The sequence below is a fragment of the Phycodurus eques genome, chromosome 10 (assembly GCF_024500275.1).
Source record: "Phycodurus eques isolate BA_2022a chromosome 10, UOR_Pequ_1.1, whole genome shotgun sequence".
NCBI lineage: Eukaryota > Metazoa > Chordata > Actinopteri > Syngnathiformes > Syngnathidae > Phycodurus > Phycodurus eques.
Genome location: NC_084534.1, coordinates 29,178,300 through 29,199,467, shown reverse-complemented (window position 1 = coordinate 29,199,467; position 21,168 = coordinate 29,178,300). Strand labels below are relative to the sequence as shown.

General features: G+C 46.4%; 1 protein-coding gene across 10 annotated transcripts in view; it reads left to right on the top strand.

Moving 5' to 3' along the window:
* ptprt (protein tyrosine phosphatase receptor type T) overlaps positions 1–21,168 on the top strand; it is a 138,434-nt gene that overhangs the window by 106,531 nt on the left and 10,735 nt on the right. For 7 of the 10 annotated variants that reach the window (XM_061688123.1, XM_061688122.1, XM_061688121.1 and 4 more), the window contains 9 exons: positions 2,131–2,223; positions 3,003–3,097; positions 3,636–3,723; positions 8,590–8,675; positions 11,198–11,234; positions 12,282–12,379; positions 12,557–12,673; positions 16,137–16,291; positions 18,820–18,955. In XM_061688123.1, the coding sequence (XP_061544107.1) occupies positions 2,131–2,223; positions 3,003–3,097; positions 3,636–3,723; positions 8,590–8,675; positions 11,198–11,234; positions 12,282–12,379; positions 12,557–12,673; positions 16,137–16,291; positions 18,820–18,955 (905 nt within the window). The remainder of the gene's footprint in view (positions 1–2,130; positions 2,224–3,002; positions 3,098–3,635; positions 3,724–8,589; positions 8,676–11,197; positions 11,235–12,281; positions 12,380–12,556; positions 12,674–16,136; positions 16,292–18,819; positions 18,956–21,168) is intronic. The other 3 variants (XM_061688118.1, XM_061688117.1, XM_061688124.1) reach the window with 3 other exon arrangements.

Sequence of the window (21,168 nt, the reverse complement as noted above, 5' to 3'; positions counted from 1 at the left end):
CGATCATCGGGCAGGAGGCGGGGTACACCCTGAAACGGTCGCCAGCCAATCACATTCACACCGACGGGCAATTTTAGAGTCTTCAATGAACCTCGCACGCATGTTTTTGGGATGTGGGAGGAAACCGGAGTGCCCGGAGAAAAGCCACGCCGGCACGGGGAGAACACGCAAACGCCACACAGGCGGGGCCGGGGATTGAACCCCGGTCCTCAGAACTGGGAGGCAGACGCGCTAACCAGTCAACCACCGCTGCCGCCAAAAAGTAATGTAGTAACATAAATAGAATGTAAATTACTGTGAGAATGTGTGCGTTACTTGGCCACCAGGGGGCAGTGTAAGAAGAAGACTTATACAACTACTGTAAGTGACTCAGTAAACGGACTTTTTAAAAACAATTTTGCATAAAGAATATATATGCCTGTGAGTATTGTTAAATTATCAGTCTGCATGTATTGAGGCACCGTTTGTGTTCCAATATCTGTCGCTTAAAACGGCGCAACTGTCGATGCTATTCGTTGGCCCGTCTGTGGCTTTTTGCATTGTGTGTTAGCATTAAGCTCGTGGAAGGTCAAGTTTTGTGGTGGTTTTGAACACACTACTACATGGAGCAGTAGTTTTTTTTTTTTTTTACTTGAGTTCACTGTACAAATGTCTGAGATCAAATGTAAAAAAAAAAAAAATAGAAATCCTAAATAAATACAGTATTAAAATAGTACTTGAAAAATCTGCATTTATAGTACATGCAAGTATTTGTACTTGGTTACTCGGCAGTACTGAGGCCTGATGTGGGTTTGTTATTTCCACCAGGGACATCTTTGCCTTTGGAAGATGCTGCGTTTTTTTCCCCCCTTTCTTTCCCCCCCCGAATGGGCAATTATTCTCCCGCCGTCTCTTTCAGCATAGCATTAGCTGAATGCAGGGTGATTATAGCTAATGGCAGCCATTTTGTGTGGCTGTAATGTATCAGTGCTGGGTAATTGAAGGTGAGAGCGGGCTTGAGGCAGAGTCATTTTTAACCTTTATGCGCGGCCGCCCGGCGGAGACGCATCTTGACTCTCTGCTTACACAGCTTATACACTATTTGATATTATATATTACGCCTTACATTCACACCGCTTTCCTTTCCTTTCGCTGTCTCTTCTTCTTCTTCTTCTTTCCATCTTTTTTTGCTCTTTATCCTTCAAAAAATTGGGGGGGGGGGGGGGGGGGAAATCCTATTCTTGCACCATTAAGATAAACTCAAAGAAGTGTCTGTCAAATAGTGCCTCATTAACATAAAGAGTGAGGAGCGTCTGGGAAATAGCGCGCCATAAAAAGACATGCTACCTATCAGCGCTGGCAGGTGCAATCCGCTCACACACGCGCACACAGTGGCAGAGAGATGTCTGCAAGATGGCCAGTGTTGTGGAGCTGCTGCTCCGACTCCATTTCACGGCCGGCTCATCAAAAGGAGCGAAATAACCCGGCGGTTGCCATGGAGACCCCCGATCAACAGCCTTGAGTGCACTGTTACATTAAAGAGTGAAAATCATCAGGCAAATAGTGTGACATTAGGTTAAACAGTGAAAAGCTTCAGGCAAATAGTGCACTGTTAACTCGAGTGGAAAAAAGCTTCAGTCGAATAGCGCGCGGTCAAGTTAGAAAAAACAAAAAGCTCACGGTTAAGTCAAACAGCAACTTTGAAAAGCGGATTTATTGGATTGATTTTGCGGGTACTCATCAAACTTCGCCATCATTCACCATCCCAACGCAATGACAATTCGATTTCCCGCAATTGAGTCTGAGGCATCTGTTCAGTTTACGTGCTTCCAAATGTGGTCGCGATCGGACAAAATCTTCGGGACAAGGTTTGTCTTTGACGGATCCTTCAAAGTGGCCGAAAGGACACTGAAATGGCCGCTTCGAAGCAAAATGGCCGATTTCCTGTGTCTTTTCCGACATGACCTCTTAAGGCTTTTGTGTTGTCGGTTTATCTTTTGAATTCTAAGATTCTAAGATGTCATCGACGCTAAAAACCTTAAAAGCCTGCGTATCATCCGTACCACTGTCTACACGTACCGAACGGTTGTTGTTGTTGTCGTCGTCACGGTAACACTGACGCCATTTTGTCTTTCCGGACCGGCTCGACAGAGAGCGGCCAGCCGTCGCTCGCCCAGCCCTCGCTGACGCTGCAGAGCTTCCCGTACGGCGGGCGCGAGTCGGTGGAGCTCGCCTACCAAAGCGGTACGCCGCCCGCGCCGATCTCGCAAACCGGCGGGCAAAGCGGAGTGCCAGGAGCGCCCGACCTCAAAACTGTAACATTTAAAAAAAGCAAACCAAAAAAAAAAGTCAATCGTCAATTTTAGAGCGTCGAGTCTAGAATGGAAGCCATGTTACCAAATTGTATGATTTCATCCAGTAAAAAGGGAATCAAAGTGAGTTTTCATGGGTTTGAGTTGGCCAAAAGCTAGATTGTGATGTAAACCGCATGTGTTTGATCAACAGCAGAACCTCTGTTTACCAATTTAATTCATTCAGTGCCTTCGTTGGTAAACCGAGGTAATGTTTCCCATTGGAATGAATGGAAATGCAATTCATCCGTTCCGGCCGCAGACCAAAGTTACGTTTGCCTTTTTTTTTTTTTTTTAATTTAGGGCGAAAACACAATTATGCATGCGGTGCGTGTGACACATGCAGCCAATGAGGTTTACACGTTGCAAGAAATAACAAGGCAGTGAACCAAAAATAGGGCGTGCCGTCAACTCAGGTCATTCTTCTTGGAAAATTAAAGAGAGTAAAGAGAATTGTTTGTAAACCAAGGTTCCGCTGTATTTAAAGAGCTAAAGTTAGAAATGACTAAATAAGAGCAAAAAAATCACCGTAGCTTAAAAAAAAAAGGGTGAATTCTCCAATTTGTCAAATGATAAGATGAACAATGACGATTCCCTACAGTCCGACCTCTGATTGGTTCATTGAGTGCGACAGGCGTGTCCCTATACTTTTGTCCGTGTGCCGACCCTCAGGTCAGTTCCAGCCGGCCATCCGCGTGGCCGACCTCCTGCAGCACATCACGCAGATGAAATGCGGCCAAGGCTACGGATTCAAGGAGGAATACGAGGTGAACGGCAACAAGCAAGTTGCATTTGGGGAGATGCGAGTCGACAATCCATCGGAAAAATAACAGTTTTGTTTTTGTCTTTCATCTTTTTCATCTTTCAAGAATTTATTTGTTTACATCTTAAAAGAATGAACAGTAGTTGTAATCTTCCATGAAGTTGTATTTTGGGGCATTCAAAAGGAAACTTGTTTGGAAAAAAATAAATATTCTAATCATTAAAAAAAGACTAGATATATATATATATATATACTCCAAATATACTGTATAATACAAGTAAGTACATAATATTTGCCAACAAGTACCATGGAGGCACAGAAGGAGTTATTTCAGGGCAGGATTTCAAAATTCTGTGTTTCTGTTGAGAAAAGTGCAAAAGGTTTTGCTGTGCCATTCGTTAGCGTCGTGCGCGGCAAATATTCAGGCCACGTTTTCCGGCATCCCGGCGGCGTCCGGCCCGTATGTGCTCCCCGAATGCGCCGCTTTCCTACCTACGCCTTTTCAAACTGGAATTGTGAATTAGTGCGCGCGTGTGCTTCAGGCTCTGGCGGAGGGACAGACGGCGCCCTGGGAAACGGCCAAAAAAGACGAGAACCGCAACAAGAATCGCTATGGCAACATCATCGCTTGTGAGTACTGCCTCACTTTTTTCTTCTAGGGTTAGGGTTAGCATCACGTGTAAGTGATTGACAGTTTGACATGTCAACATGAAACTTGGTAGGGCCCCAAAAGGCACGAGAAGTCTGCCGTCTTGGTTTGAATTGTCCAGTTTAGGCTAAGTTGGCTCAGTTGCGCCCAACTGGATTTCAAATAACAAGACTGCCCCCAAAGCCAGTTTGACTTCTCAACATGAAATTTGGCAGATACGGTAAGGCAGGTGCGGGAAACCCGTTTTTGTCGTGGGCCACATTGTATTATTACATACATACAACAAATTGATGGATGCCTAGTTTTGAAATCAGAAGTCAAGGATAATGGTTTGTTCGACTTTTGTTCATGTTACTGTCAACAGAAAAAGCTTGCAATGTCTCAACGATACTATTTATTGTTATTATTTTATGAAAATTTGCTTTCGCGGGCCACATGAAATGACTTGGCGGGCCAGATTTGGCCCCCGGGCCTTGACTTTGCCACCTTTATCGCAGGTCGGCCCAAAGAAAAGTCTCGAGAAGCCGTGCTTGAAAACGAACTGGAAGTCTGCCATTTTCGGCTCAGTTGCTTTCGCTGGGGAAGTTTTTGAAAATTCACCCCTGGGAGCCCGTTTCACCGAGCAAGGCGAGATTTGGCGCAAATGTCTTTACACGAAGCAGACCGACAATAAAGTCTTGCCCGTAAGAGACAGAAAGTCTGTCACTTTGGTTTGAAGCGGCCATTTTCAGGGGTCTTTTCCTGTAATCCGTACCAAATTTGCAGCGTGTACACGAGACAGACGGGCGACGCCGAATCGTCAAATCTGTGAACGTGTCATCGTAACATGTAGGCTGAGCTTTGTGGCAAACTTTGCTGACTCGCCACAAAACACAAACCTCGCTTAACTCAGCCGCACACGCTCCCGTCTTGTTTTGTTTTTTTTCCCCCCTGAATTTGACCACGATTTAAGCGTAACGGTCACGTTCATGTCATAAAGTCATGGAAATAACGCAGGTAGGCAGATTCTGAATAGATGAACAGTTTGATGCGACTTGAGCGTGTGGAAATGCATGAAAGGGCGTTGCTCGTCACGCTGCTGCGTTGTGTGCGTCGACAAGTCGGAGCGGCGTTGTGCGACGCGCGTACATAATTAAAGGTCTCCGTGTCGCGTGCCGTGCCGCGGCGCCTCGACACGGAGACCTGAAGGCGCTCAAATGAAAGCGTGCAGAAATGAAATGAAATAAGCTGTCAAAGTCCGGACGGCCCGCAGGAATGATGATGAATTTGCTATTAGCGCAAATGTTTTAATTACCGGCCGCCCGGTAATGGAAAGTGTCCGTCTCGCACAAAAACTCATTTTCTAAAGAAAACGTCGTCAAAAGGCCCCCAAGGGAGGCCGCGCCAAAGCCATCAGACGACGCAGGAAAACATTTGGCTTGAACTCCACATCACCTTTTCCTTTTCATTCTTCATTGCTCCCCTTCCCCTTCTTCTTCCTTTTCTTCCTCTGGTGGAAGCTGAGCAAACGTTGAGTAAGATTCCAACTTTTCCCGCGTATTCATCTGCTGGTGCTTGCTAAACGCGGGGGGAAATCATTTGCTTGGAGCCTTCATGGGTGCAAAGGTGTTCTTAAATGCTCTTGGGATCCGTGCGCGCCATTTCTGTCCTCCCGGCTTCCTTTTTTTCTTCTTCCGTGTTCATGAAACCTCCCAAGGAGAGCGATTTGTCTGATTTTGTCATTTCTTTCTTCAGCTCTTGAAATCTTTTCATGTAATTTGATTAATAACACGAAAGACACATCAATACATATATTTATAATTTGGGGGTTAGGGTTACCATTAATAAACTGTCCTTACTGTATAATGAGAGCAATAAAGACAGTTTCATGAAAATGCTGCGAGTGAGTTGCACATCGTCCTCGTGTTACCCTTGGAACGTTGTGCATTAATGATCCCAACTACTCACTGACGCCATTGCACTCTTGTCTTCGTACAATGGGAATAACGGTCAACACATGCAATAGTTTTCACAAATTCGGACATATTTGTTCTCATCTCAGAAATAATGACAACATTTATTTCCTGTGAATGCAAAATGGCTGCCTCAACCTGACACTTCCGTGCATAGCTCCCCGGACATTTAGGGTTATTTCGGTCATTTTCAGCCGTTCTTTGGAGTGTTTTTTGTTTTCAAATTCAGCCCCCAAAGCTAGTTTAACGTACCAATGTGAAATTTGGTAGACATGTCGGTCATGAGTAGACCCACAAAAAAGTCAAAAGGCCCACGAAGTCGCCCTCTACGGTTTGAAGCGGCCACATGAAGATGAACAGGATTCTTCTTCATTCCACTGTTGCGTGCGCGTGTGTGTGCGCGCGTGTGTTTGCGCGTGTCAACATTCCGAGTTGTTTGACACATCAGCTGGAGGGAGCTGTGGACTTAATAGGCTATTACACACTTTAATACCCTTCACCACACACACGCGCCACACGCACGGAAGCCTGTTGTCGGCGGATGGATACGTGCTACGCACGCCACACAAACAAGTGTGCGCGCACGCACAGCAGCCAGTCTATTAAACTCGCGAACGCCTCCAGCTTGGACGACTCGGCGGCGAGTTAACTGATTAGCGAGATCCATGACGGACGCAAACGGAGAAGATGAGGAGAGCGTATGCGTGCGTGTGCGTGTGCGTGTGCGTGTGCGTGCGCGTGTGTTTTAAAGATTTGGGCCGAGGAGGCTAAAAAAAAAAAAGAGTGTTGTTCAGCACTTCCAAGCTTTTTCAAATAAACTTCATCACTTCGCCGTGTAAACACTGGGGTCAGCGCCAGTCCAATTTTTCCTCCGCTATAGTCGTCGGGGAATGACGCTAGGGACTTTTTTCCCGAAAGGGAATATTTAAAAAAAAAAAAAAAAAAAAAAAAAAGAGGTGAGAGGAGCTCAAGGAGCTCGAGGAGGTCGAGGAGGTCGAGGAGGAGAGCGAGGCTCGCGCGGTAATGACTGAATGGACTCTCCAACTCAACTCCACAACGGCAGCTTCCGAATACGCTCTGTGCATCGAACACTTCTGCACCCGCAGAGATTAGAATCGTCGGCGCCGTCGGCTGTCGCTAAAAACGATACATGGACCAAAACGTGGTCGTATATACAAGCGGTACGTCGTAAGCTGATAGAATACGTACGAAGTCGGACATGAACGGCAGCAAGAAGAGTCAGTTATATCGCTGTTATATGTAGCAACAAAAAGTCCTGACTTTATTCAGAAACAGTCGCCATAAAAGCAGAATATTGTCGCTGTTGGGTGGAAAACCCCCATATGTCCGAATATGGTCACATTCATATTTGGGGAAAGAGCAATACTATTGGTCTGGCCCCACTTGGTCTATTGTTTATAGGCAATCTTAATTTGAGGACCAAATTGATGTTGTATAAGATGATAACGAAGCCGATCTCGGAGTAACGAACTTTTACTTCAAGAATTCAGTCAATCGATCAGAAAATCGACAAAAATGTGAATCTTTCTTTTCCAAAGTGAACGCAGATGTTTGCAAATGTCTTTCATGGAGGACTACAGAAATCAGAGAATATTTCTTGTTGAAATTCAGATGATTTGGACAATTTCAAGTTGAACAAGGTCTCGAAACGATTAATCGAAGATCCAAATAGTTGCCAGTCACTTTGATGATCCATTAGGTGTTGATTAATTCATGAATTGTTTCACTTCATCACTATGGAGAATCAAATTGAATCGTTTTTTTTGTTTTTTTTTACCGCGTAACATTACAAACGTCTCGACGCCGGCAGATCGCCAGACCTTTGCCCAATTTGGCAAATTTGGCGCTCGTGGCTGAGAGGAGAAGCATCGAAGTTTGAAACTAAGTCTTGGCTCTCAAGGTGAACTAGTGGACTATGTGAAACTCTTGAAGGCACTCTAAGTCGTTTATGCGCACGCGCACACACACAACCAAAGATGTGGACTTTGTCCAGCTCTTCTGCTGTTTTGGAGCCAGCACCTCCTGCCAACTCGGCCCAATTAGAGGCTGCCCTCCCTGGGCTGGAGAGGAGCGGAGCGCCGCCTCGCCCCGGGCTTCTCCGCGCAGGTCGCTGCGGTGTTATGACAGCTTCTGACACCGGCCCCGCAAAATTACCAGTCGGCGGCGCGGCGGACTAATGGGGCGGCGGCGCGGGGATGCGACGAGCTCGATGAGGAAGGGAGGAACCCGAGGAGGGCGAGCGACCCGGTTTGGCCATTAAGCGAACCGAAAAGTCCCTGCAAAGTGAAAATAGATGTCTTGTAAATTGGACAGCACAGCACAGCAAAGAGTGTTATTAACCACCATGCCCAATTTGAATGACTTGGGGGGCAAAAAGGCAATACGGCTAACCGCGTCGTCACAGGGCTTTTCCACACCACGACAACGAGGCGCTCTAACGGGGCCACGCAAGCGCGAAGCCCTGGTCCACATGCCGGCCGTCACGTCGGACTTAAAAAAAATACAATACAATTCCTTCTCTCTCGTCCGCCTTTCTCCGCGTGACGGGCGTGCACTCGCGGCCGACAACGAGGCTCTCTAAAGCGCCAAGGCGCTCAAGTTCTTATTTAGTGGGGGAGGGGCGACGTCCAAGTTTTAGCCACGCCCAAAAAACAAGAAAAACAAAAACAGCTCGATGCTAAACAATTCATGACTACATAGTTCTCCTTCTCAGCAATTGTCTTCAAAGATGCGGACCGTATTCCCAGCAACCTCCACTACAGCGCAGATCAGCAAGAGGAAGTCTGCCATTTTGCTCGTCTAAAGCGTTGGCGTTGGCGCTTTGTGGGTCGGCGTAACTTTAGGCCTGTTGTGTGTTGTTTGCGGTGTTATCTGACCCCACAGACGATCACACCAGAGTGCGACTGCAGCTGCTGGACGGAGAGCCTCACTCCGACTACATCAACGCCAACTTCATTGACGTGAGTTCAAGTTCACTCGCCACTTTCGCTGAGCAACATTACATTTGGTCGATGCAGCCAACGTTAGTAAAGCCACCAAAAAGTCCGAAAAGCCGTGCCTGAAAGGAAAGGGCAAGTCTGCCGTTTTGGTTCCAGTGTCCTTACTTGTTTGGCAGACATGTCGATTAGGATTAGATCCACAAAAAAGTCTTAAGACGCCATGCTCGAAAATGTACAGGAAGTCTGCCATTTTGTTTGACAGTGGCCCTTGTAGGGTCATGTTGGCCATTTCTCCGACAGATTTATTTGTTTGAATTCAGCCCCATGTGACTTAGCAACGTGAAATCGACTAAACATGTCTACCTAGAGTCGACCCACAAAAAAGCTCTGCCAGTTTGGTTTCCGGGGACTGTTTTAGTGTCCTTCCAAGACTAACTTTTCCTAATTTTGTTCGATTGCTTCTACATTTGTCGCACGCGTACTCGGCATATGGACGACGCTTCATTGAAAATATGTTTACTCTTTACCCTTGAATGGAAAATATGGATAATAACATGTTTAATGAGACCAGGAGGCGGAAGGTGACCAGGGGAAAGGATATGAGGAGGACGTCCGCGATAACAAACAAATGTGCTCTTCTTGGAAATGAGAAAATTAAAACCCCAACAATATACAGCACCCCCCCCCCCCCCCCACCCGAGCGCACTGCGATAATAATAATACTAATAATAATAATAAAAGCCTTCTCAGAGCAGGTTTTTAATGAAAATGTGCAATGATAAATGTTCTCATCTCTGACGTGAGGATGAGGAGGGCGAGGACGACGTGCGCTCGTCACTCCCACATGTCCCGTGCAAGGAAAATGAAGCCCGCTATTATTTAATATGATATTTACGCATGAATACAACCTTGACTTGTGCAGCCGGGAGGCAGAAGATGACTTGAAGATAATTAAGAGAGGAAATTGAGATGCAGGAAGGATACGCGAGCTTTAAATATGAAAACAATTCATTTCACTTCTCGATGTTGTTGAACTAACTTAGCATTAACGACTGCACACTGTACTAGAATGAAAGAAACATGCACGCTATTCCGTGAACAATAAATCCCTTTTTCACCAGAGAGAAGCGACACGGCCTCGGTAGAAGTCGCAAGCTTCCGATGGAACGTCCGCGTCTTTTATCGCTCCAACGCAAGCACTCGCTCGGCTACGTAGAACAGACGACTCGGAATTACAACTGGCTTTTTGATTTTACGGAAACTTTGCTTCACCCGAGGATACGCGACGCAAGCACGCAGCGAGCTAGCATTTGAAAAGTGGAAGACAGGCTGTTTTATGACTGACAGCACTTTGGTGATTTGGATGCAGATTCCCTTAAAATGACAGTTGAAAATGTTTTTCCATTTTGAATCCATTGTGGTGCTGTTTAGAGCCCAAATGTCCCAATGTTTATGGACCTGACCTGAAGATATATCAATGCTGCTAGAAACGTAACGACGTAGTTTATAGAGTGAAAAGGGTGCGTAAACCGAGCTCATTCACGTAGGGTTATTATTGTTGAGCCAAAGCAACGATTTTATATTTGAAAAACCTCTCGGTAAACCACCAAACAAAAATAATCATCAAACGGATGAATCCACGGCACGGTGGACGTACATCTGCCTCACAGTTCTAGTGACCGGGGTTCAAATCCCGGCCCCGCCCGTGTGGAGTTTGCATGTTCTCCTCGTGCCGGCGTGGCTTTTCTCCGGGTACTCCGCTTTCCTCCCGCATCCCAAAAACACGCACGCGAGGTTGACTGAAGACTCTAAATTGCCCGTAGGCGTGAATGTGAGTGCGAATGGTTGTTTGTTTCTGTGTGCCCTGCGATCGGCCGGCGACCGGTTCGGGGCGTACCCCGCCTCCCTCCCGAAGATAGCTGGGATAGGCTCCGGCACGCCCGCGACCCGCGTGAGGACAAGCGGAAAAGAAAACGGATGGATGGATGATGGATGGATGGATGGATGAAACCTGAAAAAATGTTCTTGTCTCAATTTAGTCACAAATGTACGAAAGCTGACTCGTTGCGGTGTCGTGTGGATACGCAACTTTGGCCAACCTTCTGCCATCCCATGGAAGAACGTTTCATTGTGCTGCTTAGCACAATACGTACGACATATTCCACGAGCGAAGATAGAACAGCAAATATATATTTCTGATGAGTAAAAAAATTTTATAAAGTCATTGTATTACAACAACAACTCTAATAATTAATGATAATTGATGTATCTATATACCTGTGTACACTATTTTCTTAAACAGGGCATCACATAAATCATTGTATTCAATGAAAAATACTTTCATCAAGTGAAAGAAAATATGGTAAACTAAAAAGAATTAACAATGTTCAAATAAAATGAAAAAAGTCAATAGTGTGTAAATGATTCAGATAAATAATACTTGAAAACATCCACCATTTGGCAGTCAGGTGACCGTCACGCAACGGAGCGGACGAGAGCGCTTTTGAATGGCGTTAAAGCGTTTTGTTTTGTGCGTCTCTCAGGGATACCACCGGCCCAGACATTACATCGCCACGCAAGGTAATTCCAGTTCAACCACGCCGTTCGTCTGTCTGTGCGTGCGTGCGTGTGCGCGTGCGTGTGCGCTCGTTGCCGTCCTTTTGGACGGGATCGTCATGAACGGATGGAGACTGGACCCGAGAGCAGGCGGAGGTTGAGAGGTTGTGATGAATAGTTTCTTGAAAAAGGGAAAGGTAGATGGTCCTTGAGGTGCGCCGGCGGGCTGCGGAGGCAGGAAATGCGTGGCAGGCGGCTGGTTTGGCGACCGACGCGGAGGCAACACCGAGGACAAGGGGAGGCACGGAGGTCAGAAAGGAGACGAGGAATCGAGTAGCTTACGTGGAGACCGGGGAGCCGTCGTACCGCTGGAGTAGCTCTAATACTTTACTTGGCAAGCTTTCAATGCAGGTGGCAACCAGGGCAGATTGGTGGCAGGTGCGCGGCCGAGGAAGGTGCTGGAAAAAGAGAGGGGAGGGGAGAGCCCGCAAAGCGCCACCCAGGCTCCAGCAGCAGAACTGCAGGATGGCTCATGACAGAGAAGCTAGTACCGCAACCTTCTAAATTTAAACCGCCTGGACTGATTCCCAAAAAAAGGGCGGGGGGGGGAATCCCCTTGACAAATTTAAGAGCGCACAGCTACACTTTTCATGTGTGCGCACGTGTGTGTGTTTTTGTATCGGATGTTCGTGCATGTGTGCTACACGTGTGTTTCGTTTCACGTGGGCAACTCTCGGTAGAGCGGCTCGTCAGCGGTTGGAATCCCAAAGTGCCCTCGGGCAAGACACTGACCCCCAAATTGCTTCCAGGTGGCCATTGGAAATGAGAAACGGTTCTCAATTGCCTTACTTGGTGAAACAAACAAAGGAGTGTGTGTGTGTGTGTGCCAGTTTATGCACAGTTGTGTGTTTCATCCAAATGTGTGTTTGTTTTTGAGCATGTGTGTGTTTCATGCATGCATGGCTTGTTTGTGTGCGTGCGTGTTTCATGTGAGTGTATGTGTTTAGGTGTGTGTGTGTGTGTCTTTATTGTATGCTGTGTCTTTGATATTTTTGTGTGTGCGCGCATCAGGGCCCATGCAGGAGACGGTGAGGGATTTCTGGAGGATGGTGTGGCAGGAGAACTCGGCCTCTATCGTCATGGTGACCAACCTGGTGGAGGTGGGCAGGGTGAGTTGTTCAGACTAATGCTAATGTTAAAATGATAATGTCGTAACAGCGTTATGAACATTATACAATGAAAGAACAGATTGGATTCCAATTTTTAACTCGGGGGGGGGGGGGGGAAAGTCATCTCGACCTCGTTTGAAAGCCTCATTTGGAGCCGTAACCCGTTTGCGTGTTCAGGTCAAGTGCGTCCGCTACTGGCCTGACGAGACGGAAGTTTACGGCGACGTGAAAGTCACCCTGGTGGAGACGGAGCCGCTGGCCGAGTACGTCGTGCGAACGTTCACCGTGCAGAAGGTAAACAACACCACACGCCGTCGTTATATACGTACGCGTAGATTCAACTTTTGTAATTTGTAATTTGACAGTACTGTATATGTTCTATACTGGCGCCTCTTATTTTTTCTGCTTAGAATGTCGAGCTGGTTAGATGTGTGTGTGTGTGTGTGCGTGCGTGCGTGCGTGCTGCGTTCACTTGCACTTGAGCCGCTTACCGAGATGACTCAACGTCAGCTCATTTAGCACCATGCTAATCCTCACCACCTCCACATTTTTGGCTGTGTGTGCGCGTTGTATGTGGCGAATGTGTGTGTGCGCGTGTGTTGGTGTGCGTGTGTTTTTGCATTTGTTTGTGTGCGTGCGGATGCACGTGCGTGTTTTTGTGTGCATGTGCGTTTGTTTGAGTGGGTGTGCAGGTGTGCATTTTTTTAAATTTGTGTCTGTATATGCATTTGTGTATTTGTGTCTGCGTTTGCACATGTTTGTGGTGTGGATGCATTTATTTGTGCGCGTGTGTCTGTGTGTGTGTGTGTGTGTGTGTGTGTGAGTGCGCGCTAATATGCCAAAGAAAGTCTCTGTGATTTTTGTGGTGTTTTGTGAGCGCGACATCAAAAGCCGCGAAGGAGGTGTGACGTTGATCACCTGCCGAAGTCTTTTAATTGCAACGCGGCTCTCGACGAAAAGGTTTTCATTCAAAGCTAATCCGCTGGGAGATTAAGGAGCGCGAGAACGTGGCGGAGTGAGACATCGCTCGGGAAGCGGCGGGGGGACATCTTTGCAATTGGCACGCCGCCTTTGTCACGAGGTCAAAAAGGTCAAATAAGAACCTACTTTGTTCTATGAACATAAGCACTAATATCTTTGTCCTACGCAACTAAAAAAAAAAAATACTGGTTAGTACGCTAACTCCAGACAGTCATTTCCTTAGTTAGTTAGTTAGTATGTTTGTTGGTTATTCGTTAGATGTTATTTTGTTTTGCTTTATCAGATACAGTAGTAGGTTCCTCAGTTAGTCAGTCAGTCAGTTAGTTAGTTCATTTGTAAGTCGGTCAGTTGGCCGTCGGTTAGTTATCACTAAGCTATTTTAGGTTGTTCTTGTTAAATAGTTGGTTCCTTAGTTAGTTAATTGGTTAGATCATTTTAGGTGGTTGGTTCCCTAGTTAGCAAGTTGGTTGGCTGGTTAGATGCTTTCTTAGATAGGTGGTTAGTTTCTGAGCTTGATATGTATCTGATTAGTTAGTTCCTTTGCCATTTGGTAAATTAGTGATGAGTGATTATTTGATGGCTGCACAGTTATTTAATGAGCTAGTTTGGTTTTTATTATAATGTTATTTCATTGGATCTTTTGTGAGCTAGTTAGTGTGTTAGTCATTTACTCAGTCGGATAGTTTATTAGCTAGTAAGTTAGCTACCAAGTGTGTTAGTGGATAGTTTGCCATTTAGATGATTTATTAATGAGGTAGGTAGATAGATAGTTGCCTAGTTAGGCCTATGGTTAGTTACGGAAAAAGGTTTCTAGTAATATAACAAAATGTAATGCAAAGATCAGTCCAGAGCAGCTGCTCCACGTTTTCTCGGGTTATGGTGTTTATTATATTTTATGTTCCTTGCACCGACATCATCATCCTCATCATCGTCGTCCTCATCCCCGCCTGCAGTTCCCCGGGGGGGAGGTCCATAGATTTTCCAACATTTGCGAAGAGACGTTTGCGAGAGGAAGAGCGAGACGCCGGCATCATTTCTTTCTTCTTTTTCTTTTTTTTTTCTCCTCCTCCCCGGTGGATCCATACCACCGCACGCCTCCCTCCTCAATAATTCACCAGGATCGATTCTACCCGCAGAGCTGTAGACCGAGCGGGTCCTCAAAGGAGAGGGTCTCGTCCTCTCTCACTTCAGGGTCTCTCGGGTCATTGTAGCCCCGCCCTCCCCCGAGCTCAGGTGGAGGATGGAGCGATGAGCAGGCGCAACCCCCACAGAGGACAAATGCAAGGTTACAAGTGCAGAAAAGCAAGAAAACCAAAAATAATGCAATGGACTTTTGAAAAGAAAACACTGAAGGACACCACTACACCGCAAACCTTTCTGTGGATTTGGATGTACAAGAATTCGATGACCTAGTAATCGTGATGCAGTAGCGCAGGGGTGTTAAAATTAAACTTGGTTTTGTCGCGGGCCACATCGTCGTCATGGTTTCCCCTGTGAAACCTTAATAAGTGGAGGATCGCCTCACATGTACGCAATAAATGGAAGTTCTGAAAAAAGAAAACTGTTCAAGTATTATTCCATTTCTTTTGAAAGTGGTATTGTTAACAAAATATGCTTGCGATATCTCAGAATTCTTTCAAGTTATTGACAATGAGCAATTTGGTATTTTAGCTAGAAACATGAAGTCAACGCAAATGATTTGATTTCGCGGGTTACATAAAGTGATGTGGCGGGCCAGATCTGGCCCCGCGGCCTTGGGTTTGGCAGCTGTGCAGTAGCACCTTGAGATAGGAGTGACCGGACGAGAGCTTTTTGAGAAATTTGCCCAAGTCAAGTCAAGTTTGTTTGTTTCGCCCTGAAACACAAGAGAGTCTCAAAGGGCTTCCGCAGGCCCGCAGTTGACAAAGATGGACCACATCCCCTCAACTAAGGCAAGGAAATACACAAAACCCCATTTGGGGAGAAAAGAAGAAACATTGAGAAGGGACCGCAGATGGAGCCTGGAGCAATCCCATTTCCAGGATGACCAGGCTGCGATGGATGTCGAGTGGGCAACATTTATCACATCGTTTGGCGCTGTACTCTGTAAATAACCAGGTCATAGGAATCCATTTAAAGCGTTGGCACCTTCAGGAAAGTAGTTCTTCCCCAGGAATTGTAGATTGATTAAAAACAAATGAATAGTGTTAGGAATGTGCTAAAGGACAGTATGATACCACTGGGCAGGAGAAAAAAAGGATTTTAACTTCATGTCCTGGGTGGACTCTTCCCGGCTCAAGAATCGAGTACTTTCGTACTTTAAACACAGGTCAACTTCTCACAACTGACTCAGTACACTTCTGTGCCCTAATTGAGCACAGTTTAGTTCATTAATTATAGTTTATTTTATGATATTATCAACGGTCCATACAATACATAGAGGGGGCAAGAGATTTTTGGTTTTCAAATGTCTCAAGTATTTTTTTCACCTCGCAATATACATCCCCATTTGCAGGTTTACAAAAAAAATCGCAATGTCATTTTCTCCCAATATCGTGCAGCCGGTGGTTTACTAACTTGAATTTCACAGACAAGCCGGGCGAGACCCTCTTCCACGCCTCCCTGTTGAGAAACGTACTCGACGAAAATATCCGTCGGTGGCAGTAAGCGGTCGCACTCCAGTTGACGAACGTAAACCCCCACGGCAATAACCGAATAACTAATTCCAGCTTCTGTTGTCTGTAATCCTGACGTGATTTTTGTTGTCATATTTTCTAATAATAATAATTCCTTCCAGAAGGGTCACCACGAGCTGCGGGAGCTGCGCCAGTTCCACTTCACCAGCTGGCCCGACCACGGCGTTCCGTGCTACGCCACCGGGCTGCTGGGCTTCATCCGCCAGGTCAAGTTCCTCAACCCGCCCGACGCCGGCCCCATCGTGGCACACTGCAGGTGCGACTACGCACACGTCGTACCGAGCGGACCCGGAGCGCAGTACGCCGGGTCTCCCGACGAACACGACGGCCGCTGTAAACGTAAAGCCGCCAATTGTTTACTGGGAAACACCAAAAGTTGTCTTTCTAGTCTGTTCCTTGCAAAGGAGTGAAGAAATTGTGCAGAGCAGACCCGGAATGCAGCACACAAGATCTCCTGCCTAACGCAGCAGCTTCTATCGCATTGACGCTGGGAGTTTCCTCGTGATCGCAAACAGACGTTTGTGAGCTAGGCAGAAGAGCTCGTTTACTGCATTCCGCGTCTGCGCCGTACAATCTTCCTTGCGCGGAAATAAACCATAAAGACAACTCTTGGTGTTTCCCAAAAAGCAATTGTTCGTTTGTGATCACGAGGCGGAGCCAAACGTGACGGCAGTTACTTTGTTAGTCAGAGGACCGCCTTCCCCCGCCCGCCCTTCCGCCTTCCGTGTCTGCGCTGCACAATTTGTCCTCTCCCCTGCATGGATGAAACTGTAACCAACGCTTGATGTTGCCCAGTAAACAATTGTATGTTTGTGATGTCAATGTAAAGTATGAGAGCGACGACAGCCGCCGTGCTAGTCGGAAGTCCGCGCGTCGTGCGTCTGCGCTTCACAAGTGCTGCACTTCCTTGCGCCAACTTGTGGTGTTTCCCAGGAAACAATTCAATGTTTGTGATGTCAATGTTGAGTAAATGTGTGACGGCTGCTTCCACGCTCATCTGAAGACCTTGTTCACTGACCTGGACATTCTCTCCTCTTTCCTGCAGTATTTGTCGAGTCGCCCGCACTTTTTCATCCCTTGACAACGTAAAAATGTCTAATTGTTTCAACACGCACACACACAGTGTTGCCGAGTCGACATTAATCACTCAGGTGACAGGTTATCTGCAGAGGCTCTCGCTTCCTCCCTCCTCCTCTTCCCCTCTTTCTGTCCTCTGTCCTCATTGCATCTCTTCTTCTCACACCTCCCTTCTCATCCATCTATCCGTCCATCCGTTAATCAATCCATCCGTCTCCCTCATGTGTCCCTCCATCGCTCAGGATGTGTCATCGAAACACTGTCTCCGTTGCGTGTGTATTTGTGTGTGTGTGTGTGTGTGCGTGCACGTCAATATGTCGGATATTGCGTGTGACAGCTTTCCAGTTTAACAGCGAGAACAAAAGTACAACAACGATGAAACGAATCATCGCGGTACGTAACACAAAATCAAATTAGAATAGTTGTAAAATTGTTTTGGGGGAGCTGGAATACAAGACCCCAATTCCAATGAAGTTGGGACATTGTGTTAAACAAATAAAAACAGACGACAGCTATTTGCAAATCGTGTTCGACCTATATTGAATTGAATACACTACGAAGACGAGATATTTCATGTGCAAACTGATCAACTTGATTGTTTTTAGCAAATAATCATGAACTTCGAATTTGATGGCTGCAACACGTTCCAAAAAAGCTGGGACAGGCTCATGTTTACCGCTGTGTGACATCACCTTTTTCTTTTAACAACATTTAATAAAACGGTTGGGAACTGAGGACAATAATTGTTGAAGCTTTGGAGGTGGAATTCTTTCCTAATCTCGCTCGATGTACAGCTTCTGCCGCTCAACAGTCCGGGGTCTCCGTTGTCGTATTTTACGCTTCATAATACGCCACGCATTTTCAATGGGAGACGGACGGGTCTGGACTGCAGGCAGGCCACTCGAGTACCCGCCCATCTTTTACTACGAAGCCACACTGTTGTAACACGTGCAGAATGTGGTTTGGCATCGTCTTGCTGAAATAAGCAGGGGCGTCCGTGAAAAAGACGTCGCTTGGATGGCAGCGTATGTTTCTCCAAAACCTTTGTGTACATTAATGGTGCCTATTTTCTCACGCACTTGTTCACAAAGAGGTGAACCTCGCCCCGTCTTTGCTTGTGAATGAGTGAGCAATTCAGGGAAGCTCCTTTTCTACCCAATCACGGCACCCACCTGTTCCCAATTGGCTTGTTCACCTGTGGGATTTTCCAAACACGTGTTTGATGAGCATTCCTCAACTTTCTCACTTTTTGCCACCTGTCCCAGGTTTTTTGGAACGTGTTGCAGCCATCAAATTCGAAGTTCATGATTTATTTTCTAAAAACAATCAAGTTGATCAGTTTGAACATGAAATATCTTGTCTTTGTAGTGTATTCAATTCAATATAGATCGAACATGATTTGCAAATCATTGTATTCTGTTTTTATTTATGTTTAACACAACGTCCCAACTTCATTGGAAAAAAGCGGAAAGTGCAAGCACAAAAGCATAATTCACTCCGAGGTCGGCAACGTGAAATGATGGTGACCGGATGTTGTGAAGTCCGCGTGTCAGAAAGTCACTCAAAAGTCACATTTTGGCTAACGATACAAATGATAATTCGACCGAGCGATGGCACAAAACTCGAAAACTTGCCAATGTGCCACTTTGTACAGTTGTAAAACAAATAAGTCAAGTGAGTCTCATGTTGTTGTTTTTTCCCCGTCAGCGCGGGGGCGGGCCGGACAGGCTGCTTCATTGCTGTGGACATTATGCTGGACATGGCGGAGAACGAGGGCGTGGTCGATATCTTCAACTGCATCCGCGAGCTCAGGTCACAAAGGGTCAACATGGTGCAGACCGAGGTGAGGACTGGAAACTGAAAAGGACGAAATGGAGCTGAAAATTTCCATTTGAACTAAAATGGAAGACTTCCTGTGTCTTTTGAGGCGTGGCTTCTTGAGACCTTTTTGTGGGTCTACTCTTGACAGACAAGTCAACCAAATTTCACGTTGCTAATTCAAACAGGCTTCTGGGGCCGAATTTTCCAAATATTCAAGGACCCCAGGAAATGGTTTCAAGTGAAGTCATGAACGCAGGAGCAGGAGCACCCTTCAAGGCAGAAGAATCTTTCCTTTCTTTTCCGCCGCTTAGTGATATTGTAGGTTGATTTATTTGTCTGAGCAGCCTCTGTAACATGTTTTCATTTGAAATGTGGACGTTTCATTTGAAAAGAGGGAAGTATGTCAGATTTCATATCTGGAGTGGACCTATTTATTTCATTTTTGGGACTGCTGTAATGTATCGGCAAAGGGATATGTTGTAACGGGGAATCGGAATCGTTATTCTCTCTCCGTGTGACGTTCTTTCACTCACGGCTTTCGACTTGAGATTAAACCCGAACTCGAGCGCTGTTACAATATGCATAAATAATTTGGCGGATCATCTCTTCGAGGGGGAGCGGCGGTGGCGGCCGGCGGCGGGACGGCTAGGGGGGCTTCCCGGCGTTTGCTGGGACGGAGGCCGGCGCGAACAACAAGCACCTCTCGCCCGATAGATCGCGAGGCGACGCTCGGGGCTACGCCGTAACCTTGGGTGGAACTCGGGGCACCAGTATTTTTTGTGACGTACCCGCATGGTCACGTGGGTCACGCGTCTAACCAGGTGCGTTTCTACTTTGAATGAGGAAGCGGCGCGCTGTCGTCTGACCGTTAGCAAGCAGCCTGACTAAGCGGCGTGGCTGCGGATAGCCGGCCCAACACTCAATTTTAAAGGCAACGGCTTCTTAATTTTATCGACCACGACGATATCGAGGCACTTTTAATTGTGTGTTACATCGCTATTGCTAAGTCAAACTTGCAGCAGGGGCAGAATTTTCCAAAACTTCAAGGACCCCCTTGAAAAAAAAACCTAAAATCACCACTTCAAACCAAAATGTGTCTTATGGGGCAAGGCTTCTCGATACTTTTTTTGTGCGTCTACTCATCATAGACATGCCTCCCAAATTTCATGTTGCTAAGTCCAACTAGCTTTTGGGGCCGAATTGTCCAAAACTTCCCGCGGTGCTACCGAGCCAATTTTTGTGGGTTTACAGACACGATACCTACCAAATGGAAATTTGGTGAGGTTTCTTTTCGTATGGGAAAGTCATAATAAAGGCCTAAGGATGAAGAAATCCGATTGAGATTTAGTAGCAAAAAGGACCAATGCCAAATGCCAGACTGGCTCTGTCTAATCGAGCATGGCTTCCTGAGACTTTCTCGTAGGTCGACCTATGATCAACGAGTCGACCAAATTTGATCTTGCTAAGTGAAAGTGGCTTTGGGGGCTGAATTTATTTTGAATCTAAATCTTCATTTTTACGACATGTAAATTGCGCCTGTACGAACTGGCTTGCAAGACTTGGTGATCTTTTGGAGTATGGAAAAGCCCTCAAAGGATGAAGAAGTGATCAAATGTACAAATTCTTCTAAGGACCCCTGAAAACGGCCGAAAGGACCCTACCATGTCTGCTTCAAAGCAAAATGCAAGACATCCTGCGTCTTTTATTCTTTTTTTCCCCCTTCGTGTGCAGATAGAAGCTGAGCTAATCCGTCGCTTTGGCACTTTATTTGAATCAATACTTACTTGAAACCTTTGACGTCACCTCCAGAACAGAACACACTCGCTGCATGACAGCCGTGAACAAATTGCTCGTGAATGGTGTGTGCGTGTGTGCGTTAACTGAGTGGGAGTCATTTGTGTCAGTGTCGAGGCTGCCGGATGCTTCTCTAATCCTCGTCTAAACTGCACAGAGCAATTAATCTTTTAAAAGGCTGAGAGGTGGAGGAGTGTGTCGTGTGTGTGCGCGTGTGTGTGGAGTGTCACGGGCGCAGACAATGGCCTGGAGGTGAAGTGATTTTTTAAAGTCTCCCCTCCACCGAGGCCACAATCAACATTCAGCACAGCGAAGTTACAACAACAGATGCGCTGGTGTAAAGTGGGCCGCGAGGGCGGCGACATTAGCATGCGGCGTGCCGGGTCGAGCACAAAGAGCGTGCTTGATCCCCGGCGCGGAAACATTGCAGCGCTCCTTCAT